This window comes from Mobula birostris, chromosome 16, assembly GCF_030028105.1.
Source record: "Mobula birostris isolate sMobBir1 chromosome 16, sMobBir1.hap1, whole genome shotgun sequence".
In the NCBI taxonomy this organism is placed as follows: domain Eukaryota; kingdom Metazoa; phylum Chordata; class Chondrichthyes; order Myliobatiformes; family Myliobatidae; genus Mobula; species Mobula birostris.
Window position 1 is genome coordinate 42,063,394 of NC_092385.1, and position 14,329 is coordinate 42,077,722.

General features: G+C 38.1%; 1 protein-coding gene across 3 annotated transcripts in view; it reads right to left on the minus strand.

Moving 5' to 3' along the window:
* Positions 1-14,329, minus strand: part of LOC140211113 (contactin-4-like) — a 2,284,382-nt gene that overhangs the window by 1,103,274 nt on the left and 1,166,779 nt on the right. For all 3 annotated transcript variants that reach the window (XM_072280600.1, XM_072280598.1, XM_072280599.1), the window contains one exon: positions 9,142-9,277. In XM_072280600.1, the coding sequence (XP_072136701.1) occupies positions 9,142-9,196 (55 nt within the window). In that variant the 5' untranslated portion in view covers positions 9,197-9,277. The remainder of the gene's footprint in view (positions 1-9,141; positions 9,278-14,329) is intronic.

Sequence of the window (14,329 nt, forward strand, 5' to 3'; positions counted from 1 at the left end):
AAAAATTTCATTTGTAGATATGAGTGCTTTGCTGATTTCACTTGCCCACTATCTTCTGTCATTTTGTCTTTGTTGCAGAAACTCTGACTTTGCTTTCTCTTATATTATTATGTGATTCTGGTTCTTCTTATTGACATAGTTCAGGCATAATACCAGTCTGAAATTAGATCTCCTTCAGGAAAACCTGCTGTGACTCTGTTCTCAAGCTGTGGTTATTAGAAACTTCCTTGGGAATCATTCTCCTGGTAGTCATGAAGTGAGCTGTGAAAAAATGCTCTGCTGGCAGAAATGTCAAGACTGTTAAAAGCACCTATGACAGTGAATGCTGATAACAGTTTCTTATATTTTACTAAACCAGACCATAAATAAGATTGGAAAACAATACAGTAACTCAGTGGCGTTCACATTTTAAGCTTGACAATAGTGTTCTAAGTGAATGAATAAATATCTTAATTCACGGATCACAGAAGAGTCTGGCTTATGGCTTCAGACATGTAAGATTTAGCAAAGGTTGCATCTTTTTTGATTACAAGACAAAAAATACTTCTGCTTCATATGGTAATAAAATTGAAAGAGACTTAAATGGACATGACATTCATTTTTTGAAGGGATGCTGTGAAAGACCATAGTTCATACATAATATAAATGAAGCATGTAAAAAGAATTGTAGACCTCCTTTGTTCAGAACTTTGGCACGGTAGCATAAGGGTTAGCATAATGCTTCACAGTACCAGAAACCTGGGTCCCATTCCCTCCGCTACCTGTGAGGAGTTTGTATGTTTTCCCCATGACCATGTGGGTTTCCTCCTATGTTCCAAAGACGTATCAGATGGTAGGTTAATTAGTCATTTAAATTATCCCATCATTAGGTTGGAATTAAATCAGAGAATTGCTGAGTGGTGAAACTCAAAGGGCCGATTCCACACTATAGCTCAATAAATAAAAAAAGTTGGGGAGGAGAGAAAAATTAGAGAGAGGAATATAAGATTCTCAATAAAAGAGGAAATGACTCTTACTTTGAAAGAGCAATATCAGAAATGACGAAAGCTGGAAATTAAGAAAAAATTGCAGATTAAAGAGAAGCTTCTCCGAAATATAAGACTGCAATTAAAAAGTCATGTGGATTCAACAGGGAGATTGAGACTTTATATGGAAATGTTGCAGTGTAATAAATGTAAAACTTAAGGTAACTAAATGAACAAACAACACTTGAGAAATTAAAGTACTCCAGATAAAAAAGGTTTATATGGAGGAGAGTTTACAATTATGAAGTTCAATTCTCTCGCTGTTGGGGAAATAATGAATCTACAGAGGAATATAAGCAAAACAATAGGTCCACAAGGGAAGAAAAATGGTTTAAAACTAGTCTTCAGCATGAACATTTTACACACTAAGGAATAAATAATAGAATTTTGTATCACAATGATACTTTGATGTCAGCAGCCCAAGATTAGAAGCCATAACAAACTGAAAGATCTCCTTTGTTTTCAGTACTTACTTGGATCCCAAAGATGTTACACGATTTCACCAAAAAAATGTCCTAACTACCCTACTTCGAATAATAGCAGCAACATGCTTCCTGGGAGTGAATCTATTACTGTACTCAACACTTCAAGAAATAAATCTTCTTCAGTTGGTATTATTATGAATGGGGACGAGGTTGAAAATCTTCTCCTGTGCAACCAACCAGAGAACCTTAACTTTGTTTCCTAGTATTAGAATATAAATAAAAATATTTTATCATACATGCTAAGGATTCCTAATACACCGACTTCTCCTAATTTCTACTCTGAGATTGTGTGAATCTTCCTCAAATTTGACAGAGAGCAACATACAAATAATGTAATATCCCAACATGATTTGAGGAAGTGGAAGTCAGCCCTTGCTACTGAAACAATCTGAAGTAATTGTAGCTGAATCCTGTGCAAATATCAGACTGAAGATTATGCAGTGCTGTTAGTTGATGCAACAAAATAAACGACTTCCCAAGTACCACTTATCTTCATAATGAACACAGCAAATGAGAAATAATCTCTTTATTATACAATTTAATATAATATGTCACTGTGACATTGATTTAAATGGTAACTAGGAAGTAGAGTACAGCTGTTGGTTGGTCATCTACTCTATTATTCAGACACTATTCAATCAAAATAATTAGGCTACAGAATTAATTCATCTTGGGCAGTATACAGCAATTGTTTAACATTGATTTAAATTAGTTATTTTGGGCTTTATGTACTTCATCTAACAAGAAGCTTAGAACTGATTATCACTGAAGTTTCTCGTTCCTCCAGTTTTCCAGGTCACACATAGAAATGTTACTTTTATTGATACAAACAATTCCCGGAATAAGGTTAGCATGGCAGTATCAACAAATACATTGCCTTTTCGGTGGCTTGTCTGTGTATTCAGTATCAATTAGATACATACAGAACTGCTAAGGGATCAATCAACCACAAGTTCCTTTCTTTTTGATGATCTCTGAAGTTAAATTAACTGGATTAATTATTCATTGTAATATGAGCATTGAAAACTTACAGCAGAGCTTCATACTTTTGTTCCAGTTTCCGGAGAGTCACCTGACATACATTTATCAAGAAAATTCATTCAATACTGTACGCTATGCATTTTTAAACCATCTTTTTCATGAAGGTTCATATTTGATTATGTAGATTCGAACAACATATTTCAGTTAATCTGAATTGTTTTACTTCATTGAAAGAAAGTCACCTCCCTACATTCTGCACAGTTTCTAACACCTGCAATGGATCCAAAGCAAACACTGCCAAGTTCATTGTTCTCTGGGAGAAGCCTAATTACTTCAAAAACCCTGTTTAAAAATTACAGAATTTTACCTATGACAGTCAACTTGCTTTCTCAATTATCAAAAAACATTATTTGGTATCACTTCATATATCAAATAACAGTTCTAATTTATGCAAGTCAAATTTCTTTAATTTGGTTACTTTCCTGAGTAGAAAAATTTTTATCAGAAAATTCAGCAGAAAAGAAAATGAGTTTGAATTTCTATTTCAGTCCACCACTAGATCATTATATAGGTTGTAAATAATGATATTGCCATTCTGTTTATTTAACCACCAGAAATCCCACCCATTTCTAAATATTTACCAATTTCAACTTCCATTTATCAATTTTTGTTCACATCCAAGATAAGTACCCAGCATGTTATCTAAATTAATCAAGCAGGAATGTCTGATACAATTAACACTTAAAATTGCACTTCAAAGCTAATAACTTGGATTTTTGTACACCTTGCTCCCAATGAAAATATTCACTTCTCAATTAGGTCTACAATCTTAGATTCATGCAGGAAATCAGGGTCATTATGGGATGTGCTTACTGATAAAGAATTTAATAAACTATAAAATAGTTGACTAATTCTGTTTAGTTTAGTTTTATTTTGGGGTGGGGTTTGTTTTTTTTCTATTTTTTTTCTCTTTTTCATGATTTTTCTCCATTTTTTTTTTGTCCTGTATTATTCATTATTATCCTACACGATTGGGAGTTTTGTCAATTTATACTATTTGGTCTTACAATTACTCATTTTAAGTACAACAATGTATCTCCTACTATTTGTATTATTGCTATGTTATGTTTATATTTTATGAAACTAATAAAAAGATTGAAAAAGAAAGAAAGAACTATAAAATCTTGTGCAATTTCCAGTGAAATTGACTCCTTGGCCTGAAAAACTGCCTCAACTTGGGAAATATTTGTCTATAAAGAGGATGCAGATTCTTCAATATGGCAACTCCAAAATATAAAGATGGCTGCAAACAATCATCGAGTGGAAATGATTAGAAAGGGTGAATAAAAATAAGGCACGTGCGAGTGGAACCGCCATTGTAGGAACTGCCATTGTGTGAGTGGGCCAGAGCAGGTGTGGCAAGGTCAGTTTTGGGCAAGGTAAAGTATCTGGCAAGTTTCTCTTTTTCCTTTTTATTCTTCATTCCTCAGTGGCTCCAGGGGCAGTGTTCTGTTCCTTGTGTGAGCTGTAGGAATTCTGGAAGACCTCCAGCCTCCCACGTAACCACAGCTGCACCAGCTGCACTGAGCTGCAGCTCCTCAGAGAACGGGTTCAGAAACTGGAGCTGCAGCTCGATGACCTTTTGCTCATATTTGAGACAGAGGAGGTGATAAATAGGAACTATAGGGAGCTAGTCACCCCTTGGTTGCAAGAGGCAGGTAACTGGGTGACTGTCAGGAGAAGGAAAGGAAATGGGCAGCCAGTGCAGTGTACCCCTGTGCTCTTCCCCTCAATAATAATTATATCAGTTTGGATACTGTTGAGGGGGATGACCTACCGGAGACAGTTGCAGTAACCAGGTCTCTGGTATTGAGTCTGGTGCTGTGGCTCAGAAGAGAGGAGAGGTGAAGAGGACTGCACTGGTGATAGGAGGTTCCATAGTCAGGGGAACAGCAATGAGATTCTGTTGGTGTGATAGAGACACCTGGATAGTATTTTGTCTCTAGGGTGCCAGGATCAGGGATGTTTTGCTTTGGATCCATGGCATTCTAAAGGGGGAGACTAAATAGTCAGAAGTTCTGGTACATATTCACACTGATAATGTAACTAGGAATGGTGAGGAGGTCCAGAAGAAAGAATTTGGGGAGCTAGGTAGAACGCTGAAAAGTAGGACCTCCAGGGTAGTATTCTCTGGATTGCTACCCATGCCATGCGCCAGTGAGGGTAAGAATAAGATGATCTGGCTTTGCTGAGGAACTGGTGCAGTGGGCCAGGGATTCAGATTTCTGGATCATTGGGATCTCTTCTGGGGAAGTATGACCTGAGACAATTTGCACTTGAAACTAACGGAGACCGATCTCCTTGCTGGTGGGTTTGCTAGGGCTGTTCAGGAGAGTTTCAACTAATTTGGCAAGGGAATGAGAACCAGAGTGATAGGGCTGAGAATGAGGCAGTTGGTTTACAAATGGGGGCAGTGTGTAGTGAGACTGCTAGCAAAGACAGGCTGATGATAGGGCAAGATTGTCGTCAATGGGATGAACTGCAATGTAAAATGGAGACAAAATTGAAAGGGGTGATGAATGCAGGACTGAAGGTTTTCTTAAGGGAAAATCTTGCCTGACAAATTTGTTGGAATTCAGGATATATAAAGGAGAATGTGTAGTTTGATTTTCAGAGGCCTTTGACAAGGTGCCATACATGAGGCTGCTTAACAAGTTAAGAGCACATGGTATTACAGGAAAGATACTTGCAAGAATAAAGCATTGACAGATTGGCAGGAGGCAAAGAGTGAGAGTAAAGAGAACTTTTTCTGGTTGGCTGCTGGTGTTTAGTGGTATACCGCAGGGGTCAGTGGTGAGACTACTTCTTTTTGTATAGATCAATGAATTGGATGAAGGAATTGATGAGTTTGTGGCAAAATTTGTAGTTAATATAAAGTTAGGTGGAGGGGTAAGTAGAATTGGGGAAGCAGAAAGGCTACAGAAGGACTTAACCAGATTAGGAGAATGGGCAAAGAAGTGACAGATAGATTACAGTGTCAGGAAGTGTATGTTCATGCACTTTGATAGAAGAAATAAAAACGTAGACTATTTTCTAAATGGAGAGGAAATTCAAAAATTAGTGGTACAATGGGATTTGGGAGTGCTTGTGCAGAATTCCCTGGAGGTTAATTTACGGGTTAAGTCAGTGGTAAGGAAAGGAAAAGTGATGTTAGCATTCATTTTGAGAGAATCCTCCTTAGAGATCGTTAAGAGCACTAAACTTCTTGGTGATCACCTGGCAGAGAATCTCACCTGGTCCCTCAACACCAGCTCCATAGCAAAGAAAGCCCAGTAGCCTCTCTACTTTCTGTGAAGGCTGAGAAAAGTCCACCTCCCACCCCCCCATCCTCACCACATTCTACAGATGCTGTATTGAGAGCATCACTGCCCGGTTTGGAAATTGCACCATCTCAGATCGCAAGACCCTGCAGCGGATAGTGAGGTCAGCTGACAAGATCATCGGGGTCTCTCTTCTCACCATTACAGACATTTACACCACACGCTGCATCCGTAAAGCAAACAGTATAATGAAGGACCCCACGTACACCTCATACAAACTCTTCTCCGTCCTGCCATTTGGCCAAAGGTACCGAAGTATTCGGGCTGTCACGACCAGACTATGTAACAGCACCATGATCCTGAAAAACGTTGTCTCGTTTTTACTGTGTAATGTACCAGCAGTTATGGTTGAAATGACAATAAAAAGTGATTTGACTTGACTTGACTTGAATTAGTATATAAAGCAAGGATGTAATGTTGGAGTATTGTGGGCAATTTTGGATCCCTTATTCAAGAAAGGATGTGCTTATGTTGGAGAAGGTTCAAATAAGGTTCATAGAACTGTTTCCAAGGTTGAAAGACTTACCATATGAGGAGATTTTGATGCCTCTGGGCCTATACCTCGGTGGAATTCAGAAGAATGAGAGGTGACTTCAATGAAACCTATCGAATGTTGAAAGAACTTGATAGAATGGATGTGGTGAGGACATTTCCTATGACAGAAGACTCTAAGACCAGAGGACACAACCTCAGAATAGAGGGATGTCCATTTATAATGGCAATGAGGAGGAATTTCTTTAACCAGGGAGTGGTGAATCTGTAGAATTTGTTGTCACTGGCAGCTGTGGAGGTCAAGTCATTGGGTACATCTAAGGCAGAGGTTGACAGATTCTGGATTAGTCAGGATATTAAGGGATACAGGGTGAAGGTGGGAGATTGGGGCTGAGAGAGAAATTCATCAGCCATGATGAAATGGTGAAGCAGACTAGATGGGCCAAATGGCCTAATTCTGATGGTCTTATTAAGTATGCACAAAACCTTGTGCACTGTCCAAGCACTTCATGCACAAGGGCCTTTCTTTGACCATCTCCTAGGACAACATGAAGTATAAATCTCTGGGGTAGTATTTTGACAGTAGATTAGAAGTTGAAAGGGGGAGGAATGTTAAGACATGACTATGGGCTTGAAGTGTATCTGGAGGGAATACCCATTGTATGAGGAAATATGGTTAGGATATTGTGTGAGGAAAACAATTAAATATTGTTAAGAAGACAAGGTTTCAATGCTGGGGAGGTGGGAAATGCTAAGAACATGATGGTCGGTGTTTTTCTATTTATTTCTTTGGGATATGGACAACATTGTAAATGACAGCATTTATGACCCATGTCAGGGAAAATGACAAAGATGGCAGTATTGCTGAAAGATGAGGTGAAGATGGAGGGAACTTAAGGAGTTGCAGAATTGGGGAACTGACTGGAGGATTTCCTTGTGGTTTTGATCATTGTGTATGTAGGATTAAGTCATTAATCAAATTAACTGATTCAACAGGTACTTACATGCACTTCCCAGAAATGGGAAGCACTCTATCTCTCTGGTACTTTTCCATTGTCAGCAAACTATTGCTCTGAAATTAATATTCAAGTAGTTCTCAAGATTACAGTCTTTCACTTTAACCATCAGCAAAGATACTCCCCAGTTTATATAACTCAAAATAAAACTCAATCTTAAAGTAACTAAGATCACTGCACAAATGTATGGGATACAATCAAATCCATTGTCAGTCAACTATCAGTCACAGATGCCATGGCCATGTAACCATTAGCAGAAAACTATTACAGCTTGGGATATTAGAGTTTGGAGTTTAATTTCAAAGGAGTCTGTATGTTCTCCCTGTGACTGCATGGGTTTCCTCTGGGTGATCCAGTTTCCTTCCACATTCCAAAGATGTACCGGTTGGTGGGATAATTGGTCATTGTAAATTATCTGGTGATTGGGCTAGTATTAAATAGATGGGCTGCTGGATGGTTCAGCTCATTGAGCCAGAAAGGCCTGTTCTGTACTGTATAACTAAAAATATAAAATAAATAGAAAATTCTGTCAGATTTACAGAAGGGCACAACATGTTTGCTTTTCTATGTATCATTTTTACATCACTGTCTATTTCAGTGGAAGATGATGCAGTAGCAGAAAAACAATCGATGAAAAAAGCTGAATGCTTCAAGTTTACCTAACACCAAAAAAACCCTAACCTTAAAAGATCTTTCATTTTCGCTGGATCTTACCTGCAGTGCTTGCATATGCATAACATAAATAAATAATTTACAATATCTCCTTGACCAAATCAAAACCTTAAATAAGACTTCAAAAATAATTAGCTCATCCTCAAGAAAAAAAAGGATCATTATTGCTTGTACAACAATTGATTTTGCATCTGTTGTGCTGTAAACTTTGACAACAGGTAATAACATGTATCCAAAACGCAATTTTCACAGCAAGCTTTTCTGCATTTTCCATAAAATGTACTGACTCCTCAGACCTTACAAAAGAGTAATGTGCTCCTTTGAAAGCATTTAAAACTTTCCTCAATGCAAGCCAAGATTTAATCATCATACTCTATTTAAATTATGGATCGGAGTCATGACTGAATCTAAATTAATCAGGAATAAAGTAGTCCACGTGCATCTATTATTTATAAGCTACTGGTGTTTTACTTTACTATTGTGCATTCAAAATGCATTCTGTCCAAAAAATATAAAAAATAGATTATTCATATCATTAATTTACAAGAATATAGTGAGAAGAAAAACTCAAAAAATATACGGACTCAAACATCAGGCAATGTACATTTTAGTAGTGCCAAAATATCATTCTTAAATTCACTATGACCTGTCTTAGATATACTGATCATGATCTAATGGCAATTTCATGTGAAACATTCATATTACTCTAAAATTGATATCCTGATTTTGATACTTCATAATTGATTGCTTTGGTTCGCACGATCTAATATATATGATTGTGCAATGCACTGCAGAAATCTGCCAGAATGATGTTCTAATCAAGACATTTTCTTGTCAGGATGGGTCATAATAATCACAAGGAACCCTAGTTTTTGAGCCATTTAACACGTCATTACCACATCAAATATATTTGGATTTTTCTTTTTGAACACATCAGATAATTCCAAACAAAACTGCTTATTGGCAAATCAAAAAAATGTAAGTACAAGTGATTTATTTTTGGGTTTCAATAAATTAGGGTAACATTATTCTCAGCAAATATATTGAATACAGTCACATGTACATATCAAAAGTATTAATGATATTTTACCTGCTAGGCAGCCAATGAATGATAGCAGAAACAGTAGTTTCCATAGCAACATCATCTTCAGTTGCCAAGGGCAAATAAGCTTTTCGTGCAATCACCAGTTAACAGAAGACTTCTTCTTCAAGGTACAACCTCTAATCTGTGAGAAAAGCCAATTTGAAAAAAAAAGAATTAAAAACAAGCATTTGGTTCTTTGCCCAATCTCAAAACATACCAGTGACATTGGCATTTGCTTGGCTGATCCAGCTAAATATAATTGATTTGATGATTAATAAGTCATGTAATTATCAAAGCACATTGAATAATCAAAAGCACACTTTCCAAGCCATTGTAAAAGAAATAGCAGGCAGCTTTGCTTGTCTTCTAAATTTGATCCTCTTGCCGAGCAGAGAAGGCAAAAGCTAACAATTGAATAATGCACAGATGTTAACAATGAAGAAATACCCAGGAGCAAAAAAAGATGAAGATTTAGCGCATTGAACTCTCAGGCAATTTGCTCCATTTATGAGTGTGACACAAACAGTACAGGGAAACAATCAATACTGACCATTCAGAAAATATCATTAGGGTCTCAGAAGGACAACCTTGAACTATTAATAATTAATTTACAAAGAAAATGTCACTGTTTTCATCTCAAATTTATTTTGCCTTGGGTTTTTCAGCTGAATAATCCAGGAAATATTCACACCACTTTTCTGTTTAGTTTCGTTCTTTTAACCAGTGGGATGGTACAATGTGTCATTTCTCTTCAGTTTTCAAACAAATCACTGCTAATGAAGCATGCTTCACATATTTGCATCAAGACTCATGTCTTTCATCATTTAGTACAAGCAGAGTTGAAGCTCAAATGTGAGGAGATGCACATCCATTGGATACAAGATAGCTTGTAAAGAAAACATCAACATCAATGAAAATGCAAAGGTCATTTTTTTTAAGAGAAGTAGTTACCTCAAATCACTGCGTATTTTACTCTGCATGGCCTTATGGCAGCACTTGATTAAAGATTTACTTTTAATTGTATCATTGGTGGAAGCTGGAGGAGTTACATGGAAAAAAGTGTAAAGAAGCAATACAAATAAAGATGACTATAACTGCTGTGAGAGTAATCGGTTCAGCATCTTGACGAATGATTATTTGGACATCTAAGTGTTATTTATCTGGATTGGGCTGCTCCCAATTAAACAATTCTGTTTCCAGGGTGGATTTGATCCCACTATCTCTCAACCCCTCTTCCCATTCTCTATGAAGAAGCTCTCTGTAGCATATGATTGCTTTTCTTTCAATACTTGTTTCCAATGGACACTTTTCTATTATTACCTCAAGGCAGTAAGCTCCAGATTTTGTTTGAAATAATAATGTGGATAATAATCCAAACTGTTACTAAACAAATAGAGTATGTAATTCCAGAATCTTATTTGTGGAATTGAAAATGAAAATTAGTAAGTTACTATTATCTTCCCAGTCCCCATCCAAGTAGTGTTATGCAAATATAGTTCAAAAATATTGCCATTGATAAACAGGAGGTTTCTTACAAGTGCCAGAAAAACCTAAGTCTCCGGTTTACAAATGTACTTGAATTTACAGTCACATATTAAGTCTAACCACTTTGCAACTTTCAGACGCTGATACGTATTTCTCTATGACTACAATGATTGTTTATTACATAATTATTTTTCAATTTTTTATGTTTCTCTTTCTTAACATCATATTTCATTATCACCTTTTGATTTTCTTTATATAAAGTAACACTGGAAATGCTTTCCTATAGATTTTTCTTCACATGTTGAAGATACTTCATTCTTATTGGTTAAAACTGTTCATCCTATTTACACATTGCTAGTCTTCTCAAGAGAATATTGTACCACTCCAGTGTATAAGTTTACAGAGAGTCCATGACAGCCCTGAATCTCTGAATGACCAATGCTAACTGTTTACTGTGAACTATAAAATCAGGTTTCAGAAACACAGCTTACAGGGATCAGGTTTGATTCTGACCTTATATGCCATCTGCATGGGGCTTATATGTTCCCTTTGTAGATGAACGATTTCTTCCCACATTTCAAAGATGTCAGTTTCACTAAAATTATTTTTACCACATACCTCTATTTTGGGGCAGTCAAGAATGATTTGATATGCGTATGAGAAAGAATAAATAGCTGGTTTACTGCTAAATAAAGACAGGGAAATGGGATTGACAGGATAGCTCCATTGACAACTCACATGGACACCAAATGGATTCCCATAACAAGTAAACAGACAGAATTAAGTGGTATATCAATTATTTCAGGATTTCTGCCACAGACTAAGCAGATTCATGCTTCACAGCAAAAAAAGATGTGACATTTCTAAAATACATTGTAAGATTAAGCAAGCAGCAAGAATAAAGGCTAACGAAACAGAAAAAAAAAACAACAAGTGCTAGAAGCATCAAGCCTGTCAAAGAGCATCTGTAGAAGTAGAAGCTGGTAGAAGCAGATTTTGGAAAGGTGCAAAAATAACAGGGTTGTTATCATGGGTGACTTTAACTTCCCTAATATTGATTGGCACCTGATTAGTTCCAAGGGTTTAGATGGGACAGAGTTTGTTAAGTGTGTTCAGGACAGATTCCTGTCTCAGTATGTTGACAGGCCGACTGGGGGAATGCCATACTCAGGTCACAGATCTCTCAGTGGGTGAACATCTTGGGGACAGTGACCACCGCTCCCTGGCCTTTAGCATTATCATGGAAAAGGACAGAATCAGACAGGACAGGAAAATTTTTAACTGGGGAAGGGCAAATTATAAGACTATAAGGCTAGAACTTGCGGGTGTGAATTGGGATGATGCTTTTGTACTATGGATGCTATGATACTATGTACTATGGACATGTAGTTGACGTTTAGAGATCCCTTGCAGGATGTTAGGGGTAAATTTGTCCTGGTGAGGGAGATAAAGAATGGTAGGTGAAGTGGGTGACAAGTGAGGTGGAAAATCTAGTCAGGTGGAAGAAGGCAGCATACATGAGGTTTAGGAAGCAAGGATCAGATGGGTCTATTGAGGAATATAGGGAAGCAAGAAAGGAGCTTAAGAAGGGGTTGAGAAGAGCAAGAAGGGGGCATGAGAAGGCCTTGGCGAGTAGGGTAAAGGAAAATCCCAAGGCATTCTTCAATTATGTGAAGAACAAAAGGATGACAGGAGTGAAGATAGGACTGATTAGAGCTAAAGGTGGGAAGATGTGCCTGGAGGCTGTGGAAGTGAGTGAGGTCCTCAATGAATACTTCTCTTCGGTATTCACCAATGAGAGGAAACATGATGACGGTGAGGACAATATAAGTCAGGATGATGCTCTGGAGCATGTTGATATTAAGGGAGAGGAGGTGTTGGAGTTGTTAAATACATTAGGATGGATAATTACCCGGAGCCTGACAGAATATTCCCCAGGCTGCTCCATGAGGTGAGGGAAGAGATTGCTGAGCTTCTGGCTAGGAACTTTCTGTCCTCATTGTCCACAGGAATGGTACTGGAGGATTGGAGGGAGGCAAATGTTGTCCCCTTGTTCAAAAAAGGTAGTAGGGATAGTCCGGGTAATTATAGACCAGTGAGCCTTACGTCTGTGGTGGGAAAGCTGTTGGAAAAGATTCTTAGAGATAGGATCTATGGGCATTTAGAGAATCATGGTCTGATCAGGGACAGTCAGCATGGCTTTGTGAAGGGGAGATTCTGTCTAACAAGCCTGATAGAGTTCTTTGAGGAGGTGACTAGGCATATAGATGAGGGTAGTGCAGTGGATGTGATCTACATGGATTTTAGTAAGGCATTTGACAAGGTTCCACAGGGTAGGCTTATTCAGAAAGTCAGAAGGCATGAGATCCAGGGAAGTTTGGCCAGGTGGATTCAGAATTGGCTTGCTTGCAGAAGGCAGAGGGTCATGGTGGAGGGAATACATTCAGACTGGTGGGTTGTGACTAGTGGTGTCCGACAAGGATCTGTTCTGGGACCTATACTTTTCATGATTTTTATTAACGAACTGGATGTGGGGTTAGAAGGGTGGGTTGGAAAGTTTGCAGATGACACAAAGGTTGGGGGTATTGTAAATAGTGTAGAGAATTGTCAAAGATTGCAGAGAGACATTGATAGGATGCAGAAGTGGGCTGAGAAGTGGCAGATGGAGTTCAACCCGGAGAAGTGTGAGGTGGTACACTTTGGAAGGACAAAATCCAAGGCATAGTACAAAGTAAATGGCAGGATATTTGGTAGTGTGGAGGAGCAGAGGGATCTCGGGGTACATGTCCACAGATCCCTGAAAGTTACCTCACAGGTAGATAGGGTAGTTAAGAAAGCTTATGGGGTGTTAGCTTTCATAAGTCAAGAGATACAGTTTAAGAGTTGCGATATAATGATGCAGCTCTATAAAACTCTGGTTAGGCCACACTTGGAGTACTGTGTCCAGTTCTGGTCGCCTCACTATAGGAAGGATGTGGAAGCATTGGAAAGGGTACAGAGGAGATTTACCAGGATGCTGCCTGGTTTAGAGAGTATGGATTATGATCAGAGATTAAGGGAGCTAGGGCTTTACTCTTTGGAGAGAAGGAGGATGAGAGGAGACATGATAGAAGTGTACAAGATATTCAGAGGAATAGATAGAGTGGATAGCCAGCGCCTCTTCCCCAGGGCACCACTGCTCAATACAAGGGGACATGGCTTTAAGGTAAGGGGTAGGAAGCTCAAGGGGAATATTAGAGGAAGGTTTTTTACTCAGAGAGTGGTTGGTGTGTGGAATGCACTGTCTGAGTCAGTGGTGGAGGCAGATACACTCGTGAAGTTTAAGAGACTACTAGACAGGTACATGGAGGAATTTAAGGTGGGGGCTTATATGGGAAGCAGGGTTTGAGGGTCGGCACAACATTGTGGGCCGAATGGCCTGTAATGTGCTGTACTGTTCTATGTATGTTAATGTTTCTAGTTAGCAACTCCTCCTCAGAACAATGGCTTGAATTTCCAGTTTGTTTTTAAGAGGTGCTCAGGCTAACTTTTAGTGCACAATTAATCATCACATTCTGTCATTCTACAACATTTCCTATTGTTTTTATTTTGGCTGACCTATTGAAAAAGGCGAATGACAAGAACCAATGCAGTTACATAGATCTCTGTATAATGTGCTTTGTATGCTTGTTTTAAATTTCACATGGAAACATTTTGGATTAGAAAAATA